At 48.1% G+C, this 21,163-nt stretch overlaps 1 protein-coding gene across 8 annotated transcripts in view; it reads right to left on the reverse strand.

Annotated features, from left to right (window-relative positions):
• The window catches only part of CHD5 (chromodomain helicase DNA binding protein 5), a 2,731,226-nt gene that overhangs the window by 1,791,635 nt on the left and 918,428 nt on the right, over window positions 1-21,163 (reverse strand). For all 8 annotated transcript variants that reach the window (XM_069610277.1, XM_069610279.1, XM_069610280.1 and 5 more), the window contains one exon: window positions 2,842-3,033. In XM_069610277.1, coding sequence (XP_069466378.1) covers window positions 2,842-3,033 — 192 coding nt within the window. The remainder of the gene's footprint in view (window positions 1-2,841; window positions 3,034-21,163) is intronic.

Here is a 21,163-nt window from a genome sequence, read left to right on the forward strand (position 1 = left end):
GATGGCTGTGAACTCTCAAAGTGGGAAAAAACCACAGAACAGGTTATCATGCCATGTTCTTTCTGGAGAGGGGCGCCTGCTACCTTTTTTAAAAATGGTACAAAATAGACTTTGTACATATTCCTCCAGGTCTTGATCTTTCATATGCCTCGGGATACCCCTCACTTGAACGTTGTTTCTATGAGATCGGTTTTCCAGGTCCACTTGCTTTATCCAAACCAGTTCCACTTGTTCTTCCAGGCCGATCACCCTGTTCAGGAGTTCTGCTTGACCATGATATTGCTTGCCTACTGTTGGTTCTATATCATCTAGCCTTGACTCTACACCATGAAGGTGATTATTAAGGTCTACTATTGACTTAAACAGTTTGTCACACTTTGTGTTTATTTCTTGTTTGAGTTCGGTCCGTAAACAACAGAGATCATGCTTAGTGGCCAGGACATCAGTGATGTCATCATCTACATGGGGTGAGTGAATCTGCATTACCACTAATTGGGGCTGTTTACCCCTTCCCGCTTGAGTAGTCATCATAGCTTTAATATTTCCAGATTTTGATTTGGGGGCTGGATTGGCCATCTTTTCTTCTACATTTTATAGTATAGAATCTCAGTCCAAATGAATAACAGTTTTGAGCAGATTTCAATCTGCATACAGGGCTTTTAGTCACTAAGCACTGGGTACCTTCTGCCTCCCTATACACTTTCAATGTGAAATGATATGGGATACTTTCTGGTGGTTCTTGTTAAGTGTGCAAGTCAGGTATTTGCATTAGTTTCTGCATTCACAGTTTGGGAGAATCCTGTATGATTAGAGCCGCCCGTCCTATGGATTAACCCTCCTGGAGCGTTCAAGGCATGTAAGATTCTTTCTGGGACTACCGTTCTCACCTTTATCATCTGTCACTATGGAATGCCTTAAGCAGCTGCATGTGCTGCAATTAGATGGATGTCCGGAGGTCGGGCCTTTGTCGATAGAGGGAGGCCATCCAGGTCCCAGACTACTCCCACGTCCCGGCGATCCGGTGTGGTGGTCCACAGAATGCGTTTAACAGGAGGAGGGGGTGTGGCCTCTGCAGGTCGCGCCACCAGACCTCCATGCCCTGTCTCCAGTCACGCGCTCTCACTTGCTAAGTGCGCTACGTTGAACGAGCTGAGTTACCTCTGTCGGCCGACTGCTCTGATATCAGATCACCAACATCCTTGAAGCTCCTGAGGCGGGCACATCTCAGAAGGCATCGAGCAGAACTCTGAGCACTTTGCTTCTCCACGGCACTAATCTGCTTAAACTTAAAGTCACCCAGTTTTGCCTCAGGGATATCTGCAGTGGTTTTGCCCGAATTCAGGGGAGATTTAATGCTTAAGTAAGGGTAACATGAAGAGGTTTGGGAGTGTTGTCCCTGGGAACCTAAGGTGAACACGTCTCCATCATCCGCTGCTTGGACACCCAGGCAGTCTAATTCTACATACGCACGCACGCACGCACGCACGCACACACACACACACACACACACACACACTCTCTCTCTCTCACCCTCTCTCTCTCTCTCTCTCTCTCTCTGGCTCTCTCTCACATTTAATCTCCCCCTCTCTCTTTATCTGTCCATGTAATGTCAGCATATTCATGTTTCATCACATGTTAAAATAGAAATGTATATGAGATAAAGGTATTTTTCAAGCAATCATCATCACGGTGTTGCAAATGGAATCTCTGTATATCAGAAACTCGTTATTGCCTAATGTGCATATTTTAATGCATACTGTTCAAGATTATATAACTTCATATAGAGTCAAGTTGAGTTGAGCATAGAGACCACCGTTGCTAACACAAAGTTAAACAAATAAATCAGCTAACTCCTGGGTCACATCCAGTTTTATCTACTCAAAAGAGTAGGTCTTTAGGCTCCATTTCACTCATTATAGAAAAGTTGAACGGGATTCAACTGACAGTATTTAGTATTTAGTCATAATTAAAGGGAGTCAAAATCTATGGAAAACGTTGCAAAAATCTGCAGACATACTTTTCATACTACTGAAGAGTACACTGAAGAGTTGGAAAATCCATAGTTACAGAGGAGGGATCTACTGGAATTCTGCAAATATTTCCAAATCTTCAGGTGATTTCAAAATTCTGCAAGGAATTTTGAATGTCTGTGCTCATGCAGATTTGGACTGCCTCTATCCATAATCACTATCAATAAAATAACAACTATTACATATTTGTGAAATACTGGCCGGCCGTATTGAAACCACCCTGTCTGTGAACATATTTAAGCTGGGATTTCTTATTACAGAATTGCATGCCTTTCAATAAAATGGTGTAAATGACACCAAAGGGAACAGTAGCTGGAACCAGAATCAGTGTAGACCAGGGGTGGTAATCGTCGCCACCAAGCACTCGGAATAATAACAGAGCAGCGTGGTCTACTGCAGGGGAACATCTCTCTCCCATTCAATTCACTCCTGCGTTGGCTGGCCTTATTTTCTACCAATGGTTGTATTTTGCACACATGGTGGTATTGTTTAGCTGCTGAAATGAATGCCAATAGCAGGATAGCATGTACCCTACTTGCGATTCTGCATTATTACAATACCATGAGATTGGAGCCATATTCTTGGCAAAGTGGTAATATATTGCTGCAGTATTTCTTTTTCAACGAGGCCCTCCATGGTCCCTCGATGGTTCCTCGGCTTAAGGAGGAATATATATAGAAATATGTTACCAACATAAAGCATTATTCCTTTTGGAAATCAGAGTAATTTCAATAATCAATCCCTATGTATAATGTGCTGGGCAACAGTGACATACGCAAACCACCTGTTTTCTGAACAGGTATGAACTGACCTCTTTGTAAAGGGAGTACAGAAAGACGATGGTTTGGACAGTCTTCCCAAGGCCCATTTCATCAGCAAGAATGGTGTCGGTTCCTTGCGCCCAGGAGAACCGCAACCAGTTCAATCCTTCCAGCTGATAAGGATGTAGTGTACCTCCTGTTGCATCAATAAACCACGGCTGCTTATCAAACTTCACAGTAGGCTGCAGAAAGAAGTGTGACACATGCAAACAGTGTTATTATACGTCAACGAGTTAACAGAAAACACACTCTGGAAAAAGTAGAAGATGGGAAAATGCCAATATTGGAAATGTTATCAGGAAACTCTTATTCTTTTAAGAAAGTCATGTCTAAGCATGGATGCACAGTAAGCCTCACATTTCTGCAGATTGTAACTCTAAAAGTAACATGCTTGTAGGCTCTGCAGTATGTAGAAAGCTGCATGGTGGATCTTGAAATAGCCTGAGACCTGAAAGCATTGACTTGGTGAAATGCACTGCATATGTTAGAGCAGAGGCCATTAACATTTGTCTCACTGCAATCACGGGAGATGTATTCATATGATAGGTAGCTAAGTGACAGGTGTCTTTTGACTTCATGTGATTGGTTGCATGGCAAAGTCTGTGTGCTGGCTGCATGGGTGATTAACGATGAGTGGACAGCTTGAGAGAGTACAATGTTGAGAACACAGTAGCCGGAGCCGGAGTTGGAAAAGGAAGACATATGCCTGTCTCAAGTAGTTGGGAAATGGCAGAACTGTTTCCATGCACTGGCCCTTCTAGGGTGAGTCTCAGCCCAGGGCCCCTTGTCTTAGGAGCCTCGGGTCACTTGCTTATGACGTGAGCAAGAGCTACCTTGTCATGATCCAGGAACATGACTAAGACTAAGACACAGAGGCTTTGTAACATAATTTCAAACGGAGTCCCTGGAAGCAACCTAAAATATGTTTGATCGAGAATACATGCGCTGATGGACAAGGCCGGCTTGACTGTGAATAAACTTATGAGAAGAAAGGTACTTTTTCAAATGGGTCTTTTTTATTGTTTTGAAGAGTGTCCTCTCTAGGCAATGTGGACAGGCCTAGAGCAACGTCAGATGGTGGCGCACGCAGAGCGATGGCATGTAGTTTCACTTTCTATTTATGTTTTTGTGTTCTGTAACAGGTGTGGTCTGTGAGCGGTGAAACTGGGGATGTGTTAAATGGCTTGTCTCAGTGCAAGGGCATATTTTCCTGCAGAAGAATGTGACTTTCACAATCCTCACAGTAATGTGACAGCAAGGAGTTATGTCTTTTGGATTGAGTATAGATGATCATAGTTACTATGGACTTCAGAGACAACAAATCCATACATACTGTCGGGGGCGTATAAGATCAGTATTTACTTGGCAGGAATGTGCATATGTTGTGAACTAGACTGCTTATTGACAGGGCTGCTCTGTTAAGCTCAAGTTTTGGAATGTAGGCACTGTGGAGTGATAAGGTTCATACCATCAACAGCTTGTCTGACTAAACATTGAACGTAGGGAGGGCCTGGTTTCCTTAGAGGTTTTCCCTATACAGTTCCAATGATCTTTGCAGATGCTGTAACTTGTAAAGAAATGTGTATCAGTGAAACGGGGAGCATAATAGTAATAGGGGGTCGTACTGGTGCAAATTATTGATTTGGCCTGCCTATGGGTTTCCAATTTGTTTCAGTTTTATGTTGTTTGTACACGCGTTATGTACAACAAAATGAACCTCAGGTTTTTGGTCCTGATAGACATGACATACTCGGGGAACATTCATGTTTTTATTTTTACTGTACTGTAGTGTACTTGGAGCATGTATGATTTGCAGCACTGTAATGTAACAATTTACAAAGTCAATCACATTTACTCAGAAAACCTTACGACAGTCCTTTTGAGAGCAGATTACATCAATAACCTGTTTTGTCAATTTGCCTCCTGACGGTACAAAATAATACGGTCAATTAATTAATATTTGACATAAGTGTAAGCCTACGCTTCAGGGTTTTTTCTTTCAACTTGTACTGTGTGTTCCGATCCTGGTGGACAAGATTTATGTTATTATTATTATAATGATTGTTATTATGAGGGTATTTATTGAGCTCAGACTTAGCTTCAGGAAGCAAGAGAGCCCTTACAATCATAGGGGGAAGAATAAGGTTAGGGAGCAGAGAAACAAGGGAGTGGGTATCTAAAAAAAGGGAAGTGAGGGGAACAGTCAGCAATGGTTCTACAAGTAACCAGGGAAGGAAACAGTGGGATTCAGATCACCCAGTCTCAGGTAATGTGGAGAGTGGACAGTGTCTGAACCTAGGTGTTAGGGAGGAAACAATCCTTGAAGAGGTGGGTCTTAACCTCTTTCCTGAACTGTAGAAGCGAGGGGGCGAGTCGATGTTGATGGGAAGGAGGTTCCAGAGTCTTGGGTGTCCCGAAGAGACACCTGTCTTCTGGTTTTCTCCTTCCTGCACTGCCGGAGCCCAAGTCTGCACATGTCTTCAATTCTGGTGGATCGTAGGTGTGATGCCGGAAATGCATCTGAGGGACAGGGCCTCTGAATCCTTGTCCTTTTTCTGTTTTTACCGTGTGTTCTGTCATGTTTTCTGCCCAGGAGTCCATGAGGGACTCCTGGCAGTGCAGCTCTCTTTTGGTTTGGTGAACAGACCCATGGGATACCCTTATGGCACCCATGGGTAGGGGTACAACCCTGTGCCCCTAGTGTATGTTTTTGGGCACCTGTGGGTGGCCCACAGAGCAGGGTATGGGCTGGTGGCAGCTCCATGCTGAATTTGACAGGTGCTCTGGGTGTCCTCCATTTTGGGATACCCAGGCCCTGCCATTGGAATCAGTTGATTCCTGATAGGAAACAAGATGGCCCCTGTGGCCTCTTGCTTTCTATTGCCTGTTATCTTGTTTTTCCCAAAGTCCTGGGAAGCCCTGACTCTGTCCCTTCCCCCTGACTGGCTGTTGGGTGGAAGTTCCATATATGGTGTTGTTGTAAAGGCCCAGCTAGACTGACTGGAGCCTTCCCAGTGACTGTATGTTATGGGTACCTCCTGTGGGTGGGACCTGGGTGAATGGAGTGTGTGACCAATATACACTCCTTGTTGTGGTTGTCTGGTTTCTGGCATGAGAGACAAAGACTGAGACAGCCCTGCCCGAAACTGGCCTGAATGCAGTGTGTAGTGTTGAATGGCTGGGTACTTGTCCCAATCCACATTCCTTGTTGTGAGTGTCTGAAAGGGAGGAGTGTGGCCTGAATGCACTGTGTGCCTGATTGGCTGACTGACTGCATGAATGCCCTTCTGTGTGATTGGCTGCTGTGTGTGTGCCAGCAGTGTGGATGAGAGACAGAATAGTATATCTGGGGACCTCTCACCACTGGAAATTGTTCAGAAGCATTCAGAAGCTGAGTCTCCACTCAAGAGTAACTGGATTTGCTGATCCTCGACGTCCAGCTGGAAGAAGAAGACTTGCTGTGGCATTTGCTTCGACGGAACTGAAGGTTGTCGAAATCGTCGAGGACTGACCCGAGAGAGGACCTGGTAAGGCGCCCTCTTCCCGTGCTCCGAGGGACCATCGAGCACCGCTGAATCTTCGCCGAAGCGCCCTGGAAGTCAGACCCTCGAAAGGCTGCCGACCCGAGACGGGACCGCCGAGGAGATCGAAGTGAAGCACCCGGACCTCGACGCTGTCGAAGTCCATTGCCGTCGACCAGGGTTCGCAGGTCTGTGTAACCGCTGGAGGCCCGTCGAAGTTGTGTTGCCCAGCCGTGGGAACCACTTGACGCCGTGCCGCCGACGACCGGAGCCGTCCGCTCCTTGCCTAAGAACATTTGACTCGAAGGACTCCCTCGTCCGCTCCGTCGACCGCTTTTGCCCTGCCGGAGAAAGTCGAGGACGACCAACGCGCCGAGGAGAATCCGCCGGTGGGGTTCCCGCCACCTCACGATCCCAAAGACTCGAGCGACTCGACGCCCTTGCTGGGCTCCCGTCTCTACAATCTTTGCGGTCCAGAACTATTGTCATCGAGGTGCCCCGCACACCTCCGCCTCGCAGGACGCCGACGCCCCGACGCCGACGAGCACCGCTCGGACGAAGCTGCCGCCTCTTCGACATCGTTCTACCTCGTTCGTCGACGGACGTTCGACGCCCCGTGCCTCCCGCTTGAAAGGGAAGGCATTCAAGAAGGGCCGTCGATTCCCCGTCGCCGAGCCCCGAGGTCTTCGACGTTTCTCTACGCCTCTCGACGATCCGTGACTCCTGCTTAAAAGGGGGTCATTCAAGAAGGATCTGTCGACGCCTCTTCGAAGAACTCGACTCCACCAGGTACATTGGGGGGGTAAAAACATTGTAGGAGAGAATAAGACTGTTGAACAATATATGGACTGGGCTTGTGTCATATCCCTTTATTTTACAGGTTGCCCAGGTGGGGGGATCTCCACACAGAACTGTGTCCAGTAGCTAGGGCCAGTATTCTGCCTATTGTTTCAACCATCTTTTATCTCTCCTCTCTCTATTGCTGGTTTCCTTCTTATTGATCTGTGTGCCATTTTTACAGTATTGTGAATGCACTTTAATGAGGTCTAATATTAGTGGTACCACTTTAGAATTGTAGATATTTATCATTATTGGTTTTCCTGAGCACAAAGTGCATTGTTGTGATAAGTGTACATAACCCTTGAATATTAATTATATAAAGACTGTGTTTTCAGTAATACAGTGTGTGGACATTCCTTTGAGGGGGGCTTGGGGATACACTGTACTTAAGAACCAGCCTGCATCACCTCCTGAGAAGCTAGGCCTTGATTGCTCGTCCATCGCTACCGTAATCGAGAATCTTGGCTGGGGTCTTCTGTGCCTCTCCTCTACCATATAGAGAGCGGAAGTACAGACCCCCCCACCGGTCTTGACAAGCTGGTGGCAGCGGTGGGATGCTTATGGTTTTAAGACTCAGTGTATAACCGTGCCACTTACAAAATATCCGCACTTTATTAGATTAAGGTTTGGGTGTGTACCAAATAACTGCATTACAGGCAATGGAGCCCATTGCAAATGGTAAATTGACTCGGATGAGCTTAGAGGCTCTCCAGAGTGCTTGTGAAGCCAGGGAGTTGGACTTTGTGGATAAGTCTAGGGCTGAGCTGATAGCTGCCCTGGTGGACTACCAGACTGATGGTGAAACCCTTGATGAAGGGGGGGATGCAACCAGTGAGGACTCTGCCCCTGGGGTTGTCGCCGAATCTGTTTCTGGGAATGCCACCATTCCTGCTGCCTCTGTTCCAAACCCCAGCAATTCCATGGAACTTGAGTTATTAAGGATGAAATTGGCCTTTGAATATCGCAAGTTGGAAATAGAAGCTGAGCTTAAGAAAGAGGAGCTGGCACAGCAAGTGGAACTCAAGAATAGGGATCTTGCGCTCAAAGACAAGGACACTGAATGTCAGAGAATCCAGCTAGAGAGAGCTAGAGTGGAGACTTCAGCTAGACCAATTGAGAGTGGCAGGTCCCCAGCCACCAAGTTTATGAAAGATTTGGTTGGTGTGTTTGTGGAGGGTTCAGATATCCTCCAATGGATTGAAGCGTTTGAAATGGCTTGTGCAATTCATGATGTAGATAAAAGAGATTGGGCTAAGTGTTTGTTAAGCAGAGTGCCTCAAACTGGATATGACTGTATTCTGAAGCTGAGTGTGGAAGAAAGGGGTCAGTATGAGTGTATGAAGTCTGCTTTGATTGCCAAGTTTGGCAAGACACCTGCCCAATACCTTAAAAGGTTCAGGGAATTTAAGAAAAGAGAGAATGTGTCTTGGGTTGACTGGGTGAGTACTGCGCACATGAACATGATGGGGTGGATTGATGGATACAAGGTGAAAACTTTTGTTGAGTTGTCCCACCTCTTGTTTTTTGAGCATTTTTCTGAAGCCTGTTCACCAGAGCTGCGTCAGTATGTGGCTGACCAGAACATTTTGGACCCCTTTAAGCTGGCTAGGTTGGCTGACAAGTGGGTCTCCCACCGGGTGTCCCCTAAGGACTCCAGTGGGAAGGACAAGGACAAAGAAAAGGGGGCCTCTCAGAAAGCTGAGGAGTCCCAAAAGCAGTCACAGTCGGGTAAACCAAAACCTTCCTCTCCTAAGACCCAAAAATCTAGTGGGGATAAGTCCTCTGTGGGTGGGAATAAGAGTAGTGGTCCACCTGCTGCAAAGCAGGCTCCCAGTGGTTCCAGTACCGTACCCCGCACTCCTGGCACTTGTTGGGATTGTGGGGCTCTGGATCACAAAAGGGGTGACCCCAAGTGTAAAGGTAAGGCACTTGGAGTACAGGCTGTCAGCCTGACCTACCCTTACCCCGTGTCTGAGGTGGAGGCCACTGTCCTCCCCTCCTCTACAGGAATCACATTTGGTGCTCCAGTAGAGATTTCCTTAGTGTCCCTTGGGGCCTGGGACCAGTACGCAGAAGTACTGGCGACTATCCCACAGAACACCCGTAGATTTTTGAGAAGTGTCCTCTTGAATGGCCAGCCTTCTACTGGTTTGAGAGACACTGGGGCAAGCATGACAGTGGTGGACAGGACCCTGCTCAAGCCAGAGGACTATGAAGGTGCTCCTCTGCAAACCACCAGGTTAGCTGGTGGGCCTCCCAAATTATCGCCTGTAGCCCTAGTCACACTCATGATTGGAGACAAGACAGCAAAGCTTCCTGTCCTGGTTCAGGACAATGTCCCTGCTAACATTCTGTTAGGAAATGATCTAGTAGAGTTGGGGTTGATCTCGGATGGTCTTCCCATGACTGCTGCTGCAGTCACTAGGTCACAGGTGACACCGGGTCTGGCTGTGAGTCAGGTATCCGAGCCAAAGGCGAGGCCTAAGGCAAGAAGAAGGAAGACCAAGAAGGCCACCTCTGTGGAGGGAACACCTTCTCTTCCTGCTGTTCCGACAGCACCCAATGGGATCCATGCTCCGGACGGGCTGGGTCCAGCGGAAAACCCAAACTCAACTCCTGTGGGAGAAGAGACAGAAGACTCTCCTGTGGGAGAGGTTCTCAACCCGGAGGATCATCCCGACCTTCAATGCTTGTTAGCTGAAGGGGGACCCTCCCGGGCAGACTTCTGTAAGGGACAGAGAGAGTGCCACTCTCTCGAGGGCCTGAGGAAACAGGCCCTGTCCCAGGCACAAGGTGAAGTGCCTAGGACATTCAAGATTTATTGGGAGGGTGAGCTCCTTGTTAGTGAGCCCACTAAGCCCGAACCTGGTGCCCGCAAGAGGTTGGTGGTACCCCAGGTTTACAGGCCCTTCCTACTGCAGTTGGCGCATGAGGTGCCCTTGGCTGGTCATCTTGGGACCAAGAAGACTAAGCAGAGGCTCTCTGCCCATTTCTACTGGCCACGGATGGGAGTAGAGGTGGAGTCCCACTGCAGGACCTGCCCAACTTGTCAGTTGTCTGGCAAGACTGGAGGCAGGGTCATTGCCCCACTGCAGCCATTACCAGTGGTTGGCACACCATTTGAGAGGGTGGGCATCGACATCGTCGGTCCCCTTGACCCTCCCACTTCAGGTGGACATCGGTTCATCCTGGTCTTGGTAGATCATGCCACCAGGTACCCTGAGGCAATACCCCTTCGGACTGTTACTGCCAAGGTGGTTGCCAGGGCTCTCCTGGGCATTTTCACCCGTGTTGGATTCCCCAAGGAGGTTGTCTCTGACCGAGGATCCAACTTCATGTCTAGTTACATGAAAACCATGTGGAAAGAGTGCGGGGTAACCTACAAGTTCTCCACCTCTTACCACCCCCAGACCAATGGTCTGGTTGAGAGATTTAACAAAACTCTCAAGGGCATGCTAGGTGCTTTGGAAGAGCCCCTAAGGAGGAAATGGGATCTCCTCCTGCCATGCCTGCTGTTTGCTTACAGAGAGGTACCTCAAGAGGGTGTTGGTTTCAGCCCCTTTGAGTTACTCTTTGGACATCCCGTGAGGGGGCCCCTCGCCTTGATCCGAGAAGGCTTGGAAGCCACCCCTCCAGGTCCCGCCAAGCAAGTGGGGGACTATGTGTTAGGCCTCAGGCGGAGGATGACACAAATGATGGGTCAGGCAACAGCAAATCTCAAGGCCAGCCAGGAATTGAATAAGTACTGGCATGACCTGAAAGCTTCGCAAGTGGATTGGACTCCGGGACAGGAAATCCTTGTGATGGAGCCTACCAAGCCTAGAGCTTTGGCAGACAAGTGGACTGGACCCTTCAGGATCATCTCCAAGATGGGCGAAGTCAATTATCTGGTGGACATGGGAGCCTCTGGGGTAGCCCCCCAGGTATTCCATGTCAACAGGCTCAAGCCTTTCCACAGGCGAGCAGAGGTCTCATGTCTCTTGCTAGCTTCAGGGCAAGAAGAGGATGAGAGTGAGCCCCTTCCTGATTTGCTGCATAGCAACCCTCAGGATGGCTCAGTGGAGGGAGTACAACTCTCTCCCGATTTGACAACAGAGCAGCAGAGGGCCTGCCGGGCTTTGCTCCAGCAGTATGCCCCTCTGTTTTCACTGACACCGGGCCTTACACCGTGGTGTAAGCACGAAATTGACACTGGTGACAGTGTGCCTGTCAAAAGCAGGAGCTATCGTATGTCAGATACCGTCAAAAACCACATCCAGGCTGAGGTCGCCAAGATGTTGGATCTGGGTGTTATTGAACCCTCCACCAGTCCCTGGTCCAGTCCAGTGGTCCTTGTCCCCAAGGCAAGTTCCCCGGCGGGTACCAAGGATTGGAGGTTCTGTGTGGACTACCGAGGAGTCAATGCCGTCACCAAAACTGACGCGCACCCATTGCCCAGGGCTGATGAGCTCGTGGACACTATAGGTGCTGCCAAATTTGTGAGCACCTTTGACCTTACCTCAGGCTATTGGCAAATAGCTCTGACGGACCATGCCAAGGAAAAGACGGCATTCTCCACACCTGAGGGACTCTACCAGTTTAGGGTCATGCCCTTTGGGTTGAAGAATGCCCCTGCCACCTTCCAGAGATTGGTCAACCATGCGCTCAGTGGGCTGGAAGCCTTTTGTGTGGCTTACTTAGACGACATTGCCGTCTACAGTTCCACCTGGGAAGAGCATTTGACACATCTGGATAAGGTGTTGCAGGCCTTGAAAAGGGCTAACCTCACTATCAAGGCCACCAAGTGCCAGATAGCTCAGGGGAAAGTTACCTATCTTGGTCATGAGGTAGGAGGGGGTCAAATCCAACCTCTCTCCAGTAAAGTACAGGACGTACAGAACTGGGAGACTCCCACTACTCAAACCCAGGTGAGAGCCTTTTTGGGCCTCACTGGGTACTATCGCAATTTCATGGCAGACTATGGAACCATAGCTGCACCCCTGACAGCTCTAACTTCACCCAAACAGCCTAGGAAGGTTAATTGGACTGAAGACTGTCAGAGGGCCTTTGATGGCTTGAAAGAAAGTCTGTGTAGGGCACCTGTGTTGAGTGCGCCTGACTACAGCCGACCCTTTATCGTCCAGACGGATGCCTGCGACACCGGAATTGGAGCTGTCTTGTCCCAGTTAGATGACAAAGGGAGAGAACATCCTATCATATTCATCAGTAGACAACTCAAGGGTAGAGAACTTAGGTGGGCTACTGTTGAAAAGGAATGTTTTAGTATAGTTTGGAGCCTTAGGCGTTTTAGGCCCTACCTTACGGGGTCCACCTTCAAGGTCCAAACAGATCATAAGCCCCTGAAGTGGCTTATGCAGATGAAGGGTGAGAATCCGAAATTGCTCAGGTGGTCGATTAGCCTACAAGGGCTAGACTTCACCATAGAGCACAGACCAGGGAAGAGTCACGATAATGCAGATGGCCTTTCCAGAAGGTATGTTGACCGTCTGGATGAGGGTGTCTATCCCGTGGGAGATTAGGCACCCTCCACCTCAGTCTGGGGGGGGCGACTGTGATGCCGGAAATGCATCTGAGGGACAGGGCCTCTGAATCCTTGTCCTTTTTCTGTTTTTACCGTGTGTTCTGTCATGTTTTCTGCCCAGGAGTCCATGAGGGACTCCTGGCAGTGCAGCTCTCTTTTGGTTTGGTGAACAGACCCATGGGATACCCTTATGGCACCCATGGGTAGGGGTACAACCCTGTGCCCCTAGTGTATGTTTTTGGGCACCTGTGGGTGGCCCACAGAGCAGGGTATGGGCTGGTGGCAGCTCCATGCTGAATTTGACAGGTGCTCTGGGTGTCCTCCATTTTGGGATACCCAGGCCCTGCCATTGGAATCAGTTGATTCCTGATAGGAAACAAGATGGCCCCTGTGGCCTCTTGCTTTCTATTGCCTGTTATCTTGTTTTTCCCAAAGTCCTGGGAAGCCCTGACTCTGTCCCTTCCCCCTGACTGGCTGTTGGGTGGAAGTTCCATATATGGTGTTGTTGTAAAGGCCCAGCTAGACTGACTGGAGCCTTCCCAGTGACTGTATGTTATGGGTACCTCCTGTGGGTGGGACCTGGGTGAATGGAGTGTGTGACCAATATACACTCCTTGTTGTGGTTGTCTGGTTTCTGGCATGAGAGACAAAGACTGAGACAGCCCTGCCCGAAACTGGCCTGAATGCAGTGTGTAGTGTTGAATGGCTGGGTACTTGTCCCAATCCACATTCCTTGTTGTGAGTGTCTGAAAGGGAGGAGTGTGGCCTGAATGCACTGTGTGCCTGATTGGCTGACTGACTGCATGAATGCCCTTCTGTGTGATTGGCTGCTGTGTGTGTGCCAGCAGTGTGGATGAGAGACAGAATAGTATATCTGGGGACCTCTCACCACTGGAAATTGTTCAGAAGCATTCAGAAGCTGAGTCTCCACTCAAGAGTAACTGGATTTGCTGATCCTCGACGTCCAGCTGGAAGAAGAAGACTTGCTGTGGCATTTGCTTCGACGGAACTGAAGGTTGTCGAAATCGTCGAGGACTGACCCGAGAGAGGACCTGGTAAGGCGCCCTCTTCCCGTGCTCCGAGGGACCATCGAGCACCGCTGAATCTTCGCCGAAGCGCCCTGGAAGTCAGACCCTCGAAAGGCTGCCGACCCGAGACGGGACCGCCGAGGAGATCGAAGTGAAGCACCCGGACCTCGACGCTGTCGAAGTCCATTGCCGTCGACCAGGGTTCGCAGGTCTGTGTAACCGCTGGAGGCCCGTCGAAGTTGTGTTGCCCAGCCGTGGGAACCACTTGACGCCGTGCCGCCGACGACCGGAGCCGTCCGCTCCTTGCCTAAGAACATTTGACTCGAAGGACTCCCTCGTCCGCTCCGTCGACCGCTTTTGCCCTGCCGGAGAAAGTCGAGGACGACCAACGCGCCGAGGAGAATCCGCCGGTGGGGTTCCCGCCACCTCACGATCCCAAAGACTCGAGCGACTCGACGCCCTTGCTGGGCTCCCGTCTCTACAATCTTTGCGGTCCAGAACTATTGTCATCGAGGTGCCCCGCACACCTCCGCCTCGCAGGACGCCGACGCCCCGACGCCGACGAGCACCGCTCGGACGAAGCTGCCGCCTCTTCGACATCGTTCTACCTCGTTCGTCGACGGACGTTCGACGCCCCGTGCCTCCCGCTTGAAAGGGAAGGCATTCAAGAAGGGCCGTCGATTCCCCGTCGCCGAGCCCCGAGGTCTTCGACGTTTCTCTACGCCTCTCGACGATCCGTGACTCCTGCTTAAAAGGGGGTCATTCAAGAAGGATCTGTCGACGCCTCTTCGAAGAACTCGACTCCACCAGGTACATTGGGGGGGTAAAAACATTGTAGGAGAGAATAAGACTGTTGAACAATATATGGACTGGGCTTGTGTCATATCCCTTTATTTTACAGGTTGCCCAGGTGGGGGGATCTCCACACAGAACTGTGTCCAGTAGCTAGGGCCAGTATTCTGCCTATTGTTTCAACCATCTTTTATCTCTCCTCTCTCTATTGCTGGTTTCCTTCTTATTGATCTGTGTGCCATTTTTACAGTATTGTGAATGCACTTTAATGAGGTCTAATATTAGTGGTACCACTTTAGAATTGTAGATATTTATCATTATTGGTTTTCCTGAGCACAAAGTGCATTGTTGTGATAAGTGTACATAACCCTTGAATATTAATTATATAAAGACTGTGTTTTCAGTAATACAGTGTGTGGACATTCCTTTGAGGGGGGCTTGGGGATACACTGTACTTAAGAACCAGCCTGCATCACCTCCTGAGAAGCTAGGCCTTGATTGCTCGTCCATCGCTACCGTAATCGAGAATCTTGGCTGGGGTCTTCTGTGCCTCTCCTCTACCATATAGAGAGCGGAAGTACAGACCCCCCCACCGGTCTTGACAGTAGGCCGCCAGAGATGCTGAGTTTTTCAGTGAGGTAGATTGGGGACTTCACGGTGACAGCCTTGTAGGTGATGCAACAGGATTTGAAATTGATACAGGCTTGCAGCAGGAGCCAGTGCAGTACGATGAGGGTCAGGGTAATGTGGTCAAATTTGGGGAGTCCTTTGATGAGGTGTGCTGAAGCATACAGAAAACATCCCAAGGGAGCCAGGCTAGTTGGCAGAAGGCCTTCCAAAAGGACACTGCCCCGATCAAAGTGGTAGAGGACCAAGGCTTGGACAGCAGATCTGAAGTTGTTTTCTGAGATGAAGGGCTTGATTTCTTGCAGGAAAGAAAGTTAGTTCCAAGCAGTTTGTGTCTTCCTTGCTGTGTGCTATTTGAATGAGAGGTGTCTGTCGATGTTGTACCCCAGGGACTTGGCGCAGGTGGCCAGCTGCGGTGTGAAGTCTCGAGGTGCATAGCAGGCAGCTAGGTCTGGATGTCTGGGTGTTTGGTATTGTTGGTCAGCAGTAGGAATTAAGTCTTGGAGGGGTAGAGCTTCAGGTAAGCACTGGACATTCAAGACGGGATCAATGAGAGGCAGGCCTTGAGCCTGTGGAAGTCTTCGATGGCGGCAATCTTAAGGTAGAGCTGCCTGTCATCTGTGTATTCGTGGATGTTGTATGGAACAAGGAGGGTTCCAGCCGGTTCCATATAAATATTGAAGATCACAGAGGGGAGGATGGATATTTGCAGGCCTCCACAGGAGATGGGTAGAGTTGGTGATTTGGCGGAATCCATTTGTACAAACAGGTGGTGACTAGCAAGGTACAATTTGAACCAGCTGACCTGTGTCATGATGTAGATTGTCGGTGAGTGTCTGGTGATCTATCTACTGTGTCATAGGCTAATGGGAGGAAAAGGAGAAGAGGAGGCAAGCATGACCATCATCAAGGATTTTAAGGACATCATCAATTACCTTGATGGTAGCTGTTTCTGTGCTGCATCTGGGTTTGAAGCCAGATTGGTAGGACTGAAGGAGGTTGTTGCCTTCAGTGTATTGGAGGAGTTTCTTGGCTACTGCTTTCTCAAGGACCATGACTAGGAAGGGAAGATGGGTAATGGCACAGTAGTTGCTGAGGTTTTCAGGGTTCAGTGTAGGTATCTTAAGAACTGGGACGATTTGGCCAATCATGAGGGTCGAGGGGAAGTTGTCTGGAGTTAGGGAGCAGTTGATGATTGTCAGGTAAGGGAGTGGTGCTTCAGTCGGAAGTGTCTTGAGTACGGAGCAGGGAGGACTTCGTCTGAATATGATGTGGCCTTGAGGGGTGTTAGAATGTCAGTAATGTCTTCCATAGTGAGTGTCTTGAGAGTTGTCTATGTGGTTGTAGTTTTGTGAGATGGGATGTGTAGTGTGCTGTCAGTTGTAGCGTTGGTTTTGGTAAATCATGCTGCTCTTATTGATGGAGAAAAAGTTTATGGCAGTGGCAGAGGGACCTTGGCTATGGTGTTTTGGTAATAGTTGGCCTTGGCAGTGGTGGGCAGTTGTCTCTGTGTAGCACAGAGTTCCTTGAGCAGGGCGAGGTTGGTATATGCTGCAGGATTTTCACCAAGTCTTCTCTTATTTTCTGATGGTTCATATGTTGAAGTTGAGTTCTTGAGTGTAGCAGGGTGTGGAAGGTTTAGGCTTGAGGATGCGTTGTTTCTCTGTGACAGGGTTTTTGATGTTGGTTCTGAGGGCAGTGTTGAGTTTTTGGAGGAGCAAGTCGGAGTCCTCATTAGTTAGAGGTAAATAAACCCATGTGAAGTGGAGTGTGATGAGGTCTTCCGTGACAGCCTCCACTGGGAAGTTCTTGAATGATCAGAAGGCTTGTTTGCACGGTTTCTGATGGGGTTTCTTGACTGATGTGGTGTGACTAATATCAAAGGGGATTGCCAAAAGGTCTGACCAATTAAGCTGTATTGGAGAGCTGTGATGGAGAGTGGGCAGGGCAGTGATGATGAGGTCGAGGTTGTTAACTTTCCTGTGAGCTGGGTCTTTCATGTGCTGTGTGAGGTTCAGAGTGTTGAGTAGGTAGTGGAGATGTTGTTTCATTGACTTGGTTGCTGGGTTGATGGGAATGTTGAATTCACTGAGGAAGATGTTTTTAGCATGTGTGAGAAACATGGTGGTGACCAAGTCTGTGAAGTCTTCAATGAAGGAAGTGTGGGCTTCGGCAGTCTGTAGATGAGGCAAAAAGTGACACTGTCCTTTGGGGAGACCAGGAAATGGCAGGAAAGACTTTTGAAAGAGCCAATGGTGGTGATGTCCAGTTGGGTGCATGGCCATGAGGCCTTGTGAATGATGGCGAGGCCTCCGCCGACCTTCTTAGGATGGTCTTGTGGAACACTTCTGTAGGGGATGAGGACATCTAGGATGTGGGTGGAGGTGGATATCATCCCGGTCTCAGTTATGAAGGTGAACTCTAACAAATTTTTGGTGATGGGGTGTAATGAGAGCAAAATATTTGTCAGGAGATGATTTCACTTTATTCCAGGTTTCTTGGGTGGTATTTTACTTATTCTACTTATTCAAAAACCCTTAACCGAAATTGGTAAATGACTGTGGGACTCTTTATGAGTATGGTAGAGTTCAAAGAAAGGTGGCAGTAACAGAATGACTGCAACTTTTTCAGCACTGCCATGTGAGATTAGAGGGTACGAGGTGAAATACCTCCTACAATTAGCAAGCAATATTTCCTCCACTATAACTCTAAACAAATTGAGAAATTCTCATTAACATTGTTGATGATAATTTCTCATTTTTTTCTAAATTCGTAATTGTTATTAACAATTCTGTTAATGATTAATGATACATTCTTAATTTTGTTTCCATAGATTTTGATTGGAGGTATTAATGATAGCAATTCCTCCAAATCTCAAATGAGCCCTTAGGGATACCTTTAGGAAACAACAACACTTCACAATTTGGAGGATTTGATTCCAGTTCCTAGGTGGTATTATGGTGGCAACAGTCAATTAGTGTGGCAGTATTACCACAGTATTATTGGTATAGAAAATACCTCCAATCCAGTTAGGAATTGTATGTCAGGTTCTGTCTTGGAATGAATGATGCTTCCTGATCGAATGCTTAAAGATTTTGCTAAAATATAATAACTCAGCACCAATTTATGTATGCATGAGTCCCTTTGTTTCCTCTCTCATAGAAGAAGGGGGCAATGAGGGAATGGTTGATGCATATCTAGTGCAATTATGAAGGTCAGAGTGTGTGAATCTCATACAGACTTTGTTCAACATTGTACAGCTATGGATCCACCAACAAAGAAATTATGACTGAGTCCTCCTTTCTCTAACCTGAATTCTCTACCTGCAGCCATTTGTGCCAAGACCACCTTTAACTTACCATTCTAAACAGGTGTGGTTACATGTCCATGACTATGTATAAAGAGGGGAGAGTCTTTATTCACTTGCTGTATTTGGATCCTGACACAACAAATGCACAGAACACAGGCAATGGAGGTGGTCTGATTCACAAATATACATTAATGATATGATATGGCATTTATAACGGGCCAATACACAAGTGTTTCAAGGGGTGACGAGGCAAGGGAGGGGGAACAGAGGGAAGAGAGACAACTATCCTACTAGGCCAGGTGTCATTCAGATCGTGCAAGTGCATGGGAAGGGTGAAGGGGGAAAGTGCAGGGGGAAAGGGGGAGGGGACAGTGCAGTACATGGGATAATATAATAAATAAACAATAAGTAAAAGTACAGCCAGCAGGAGGCAAGTGCAAAGGTAAGTGCAAACATCAGGTGTCAAGTGCTGGTAGTGGGACTGTAGGGATACAGAAACAGTCCCCAATTGCGGGGGTTATATATATATATATGATAGGTTATTTATAACATGCTTAATACCCAGAGGTTTCTAAGCGCAGACCCGGGGATCGAACCTGTGTTGCTCCGTGTCCTCTTGCTTCCAAGGTGAGCACGTTGCCCTTGATCTATCCTCCTGAGACCTTGCCTGGAAGGCAGTGCAGGTGTGCGACTGGCGGGGGAGGGGACCTGGGCCCGAGATCAGAGGGTGGCCAGGTAACCATTACAGTTTCAGTTTCAGGCAGGCAGTCAGCAGGGGAGAGGTGGAGAAAAGGCAGAAGCAAAGAGAAAGGTTTTGATTTGCTTCCGGAAATCGGTGATGATTCTCCTCAAGTTTCAGGAAGGCAGGGAGCCTGTTTCAGAGGGAGGCCCCAGCTGAAGAAATAGATCTACATCAACTCGTTGCCTGGAGAAGTGACTGACCCTGTGACTGACCCTGGGGGAGTTGGAGGCGGATGAGCGAAGAGCTCGAGAAGGAAGATGTTTAGGAAGAGAGAGTTGAAGGTATTGAGACCCCAGGCCCCTGAAGGCCTTGTGGACAATGCAGAGGGTTTTGAACTTAAAGGCATGGTCTAGTACAAAATGTTATTTAAAAAATAGATAGGCAACATAAAACAAAAAATACTAGCATTCTCTTTTTTAAAACTTCCTATGTAAAATTTTGAGCTATTCAAGCTCAAAATTCGCAAAAGCAAGCACATGGGCGCATCCATTTTGTGAAATGGATGCCCTCCTGTGCTGGCTTTTGCTTTTGCGGCACTAATGAAGGAAAAGCCAGCCAGCTGTAGTAAACAAAAGCTACCGCTGGCTGGCTTTCCCTTCATTAGTGCTGTACGCGGAGGACGGGGACCGGAGACCAGATCAGAAAAGCTGCAGCTGAATCTCGGTAAGTGCTATTTATTTTAAAAAAAAAAAAAAAAGCACTAGCTGGGGTTTTTTTCTAAGTTTTCCGGGCTGGAGGAGCCCGGAAAACTTAGAAATAAAACTGCAGCTTTAAAAACGTTGTATTTATGTTTGCGGTCGCTTTTGAAGCGACCGCAAACATAAATACAACGTTATTGTGTTGGAAAACGCTGCAGTTTTTCTTTCCAAGTTTCTCAGGCTCCTCCGGCTCAGAGGAGCCTGAGAAACTCGGAAAGAAAAACCGCAGCGTTTTCCAAAACAACCGCGTTGTTTCTGCCTGAATCTGCTCCCCACGGGGAGCCCGAGAGCCCCAAATGGGAAAGCAGATTCAGGCAGACACAACGCAGCATTGCGGAAAACAACCGCGTTGTTTCTGCCTGAATCTGCTTTCCCATTTGGGGCTCTCGGGCTCCCGGGGAGCCCGAGAGCCCCAAATGGGAAAGCAGATTCAGGCAGAAACAACGCACATTTAGCATTTCCCATTTGGGGCTCTCGGGCCCCCCGTGGGGAGCCCGACAGCCCCAAATGGGAAATCAGCTCTAGGCAGAAACACCGCGGCATGTAAACACAACCGTGTTGTGTTTCTGCCTGCCTTGGCTTTCACTTTGGGTCTCTTGGAAAGCCTGAGAAACTTGGAGAAACTTGGAAAGAAAAACCGCAGCGTTTTCCAACACAATAACATTGTATTTATGTTTGCGGTCGCTTCAAAAGCGACCGCAAACATAAATACAATGTTTTTAAAGCTGCAGCTTTATTTCTAAGTTTTCCGGGCTCCTCCAGCCCGGAAAATTAGAAAAAAAAACACAGCTAGTGCTTATTTTTTTTAAAAAATAAATAGCACTTACCGAGATTCAGCTGCAGCTTTCCTGCTCTGGTCTCCGGTCCCCGTCCTCCGCGTACAGCACCAATGAAGGAAAAGCCACCCAGCGATAGCTTTTGTTTACTACAGCTGGCTGGCTTTTTCTTCATTAGTGCCGCAAAAGCCAGCACAGGAGGGCATCCATTTCACAAAATGGATGCGCCCATATGCTTGCTTTTGCGAATTTTGAGCTTGAATAGCTCAAAATTTTACATAGGAAGTTTTAAAAAAGAGAATGCTAGTATTTTTTTTTTATGTTGCCTATCTTTTTTATAAATACATTTTTTTACTAGACCATGCCTTTAATCCTTGCAGCCACTGGGAGCCAGCGCAGAGATTTCAGTCCTGGAGAGATATGATCCCTGGGCTTGAGGCCAAAAACAAGTCTCGCA

This window comes from Ambystoma mexicanum, chromosome 8 (assembly GCF_040938575.1).
Source record: "Ambystoma mexicanum isolate Mex_15411 chromosome 8, UKY_AmexF1_1, whole genome shotgun sequence".
In the NCBI taxonomy this organism is placed as follows: domain Eukaryota; kingdom Metazoa; phylum Chordata; class Amphibia; order Caudata; family Ambystomatidae; genus Ambystoma; species Ambystoma mexicanum.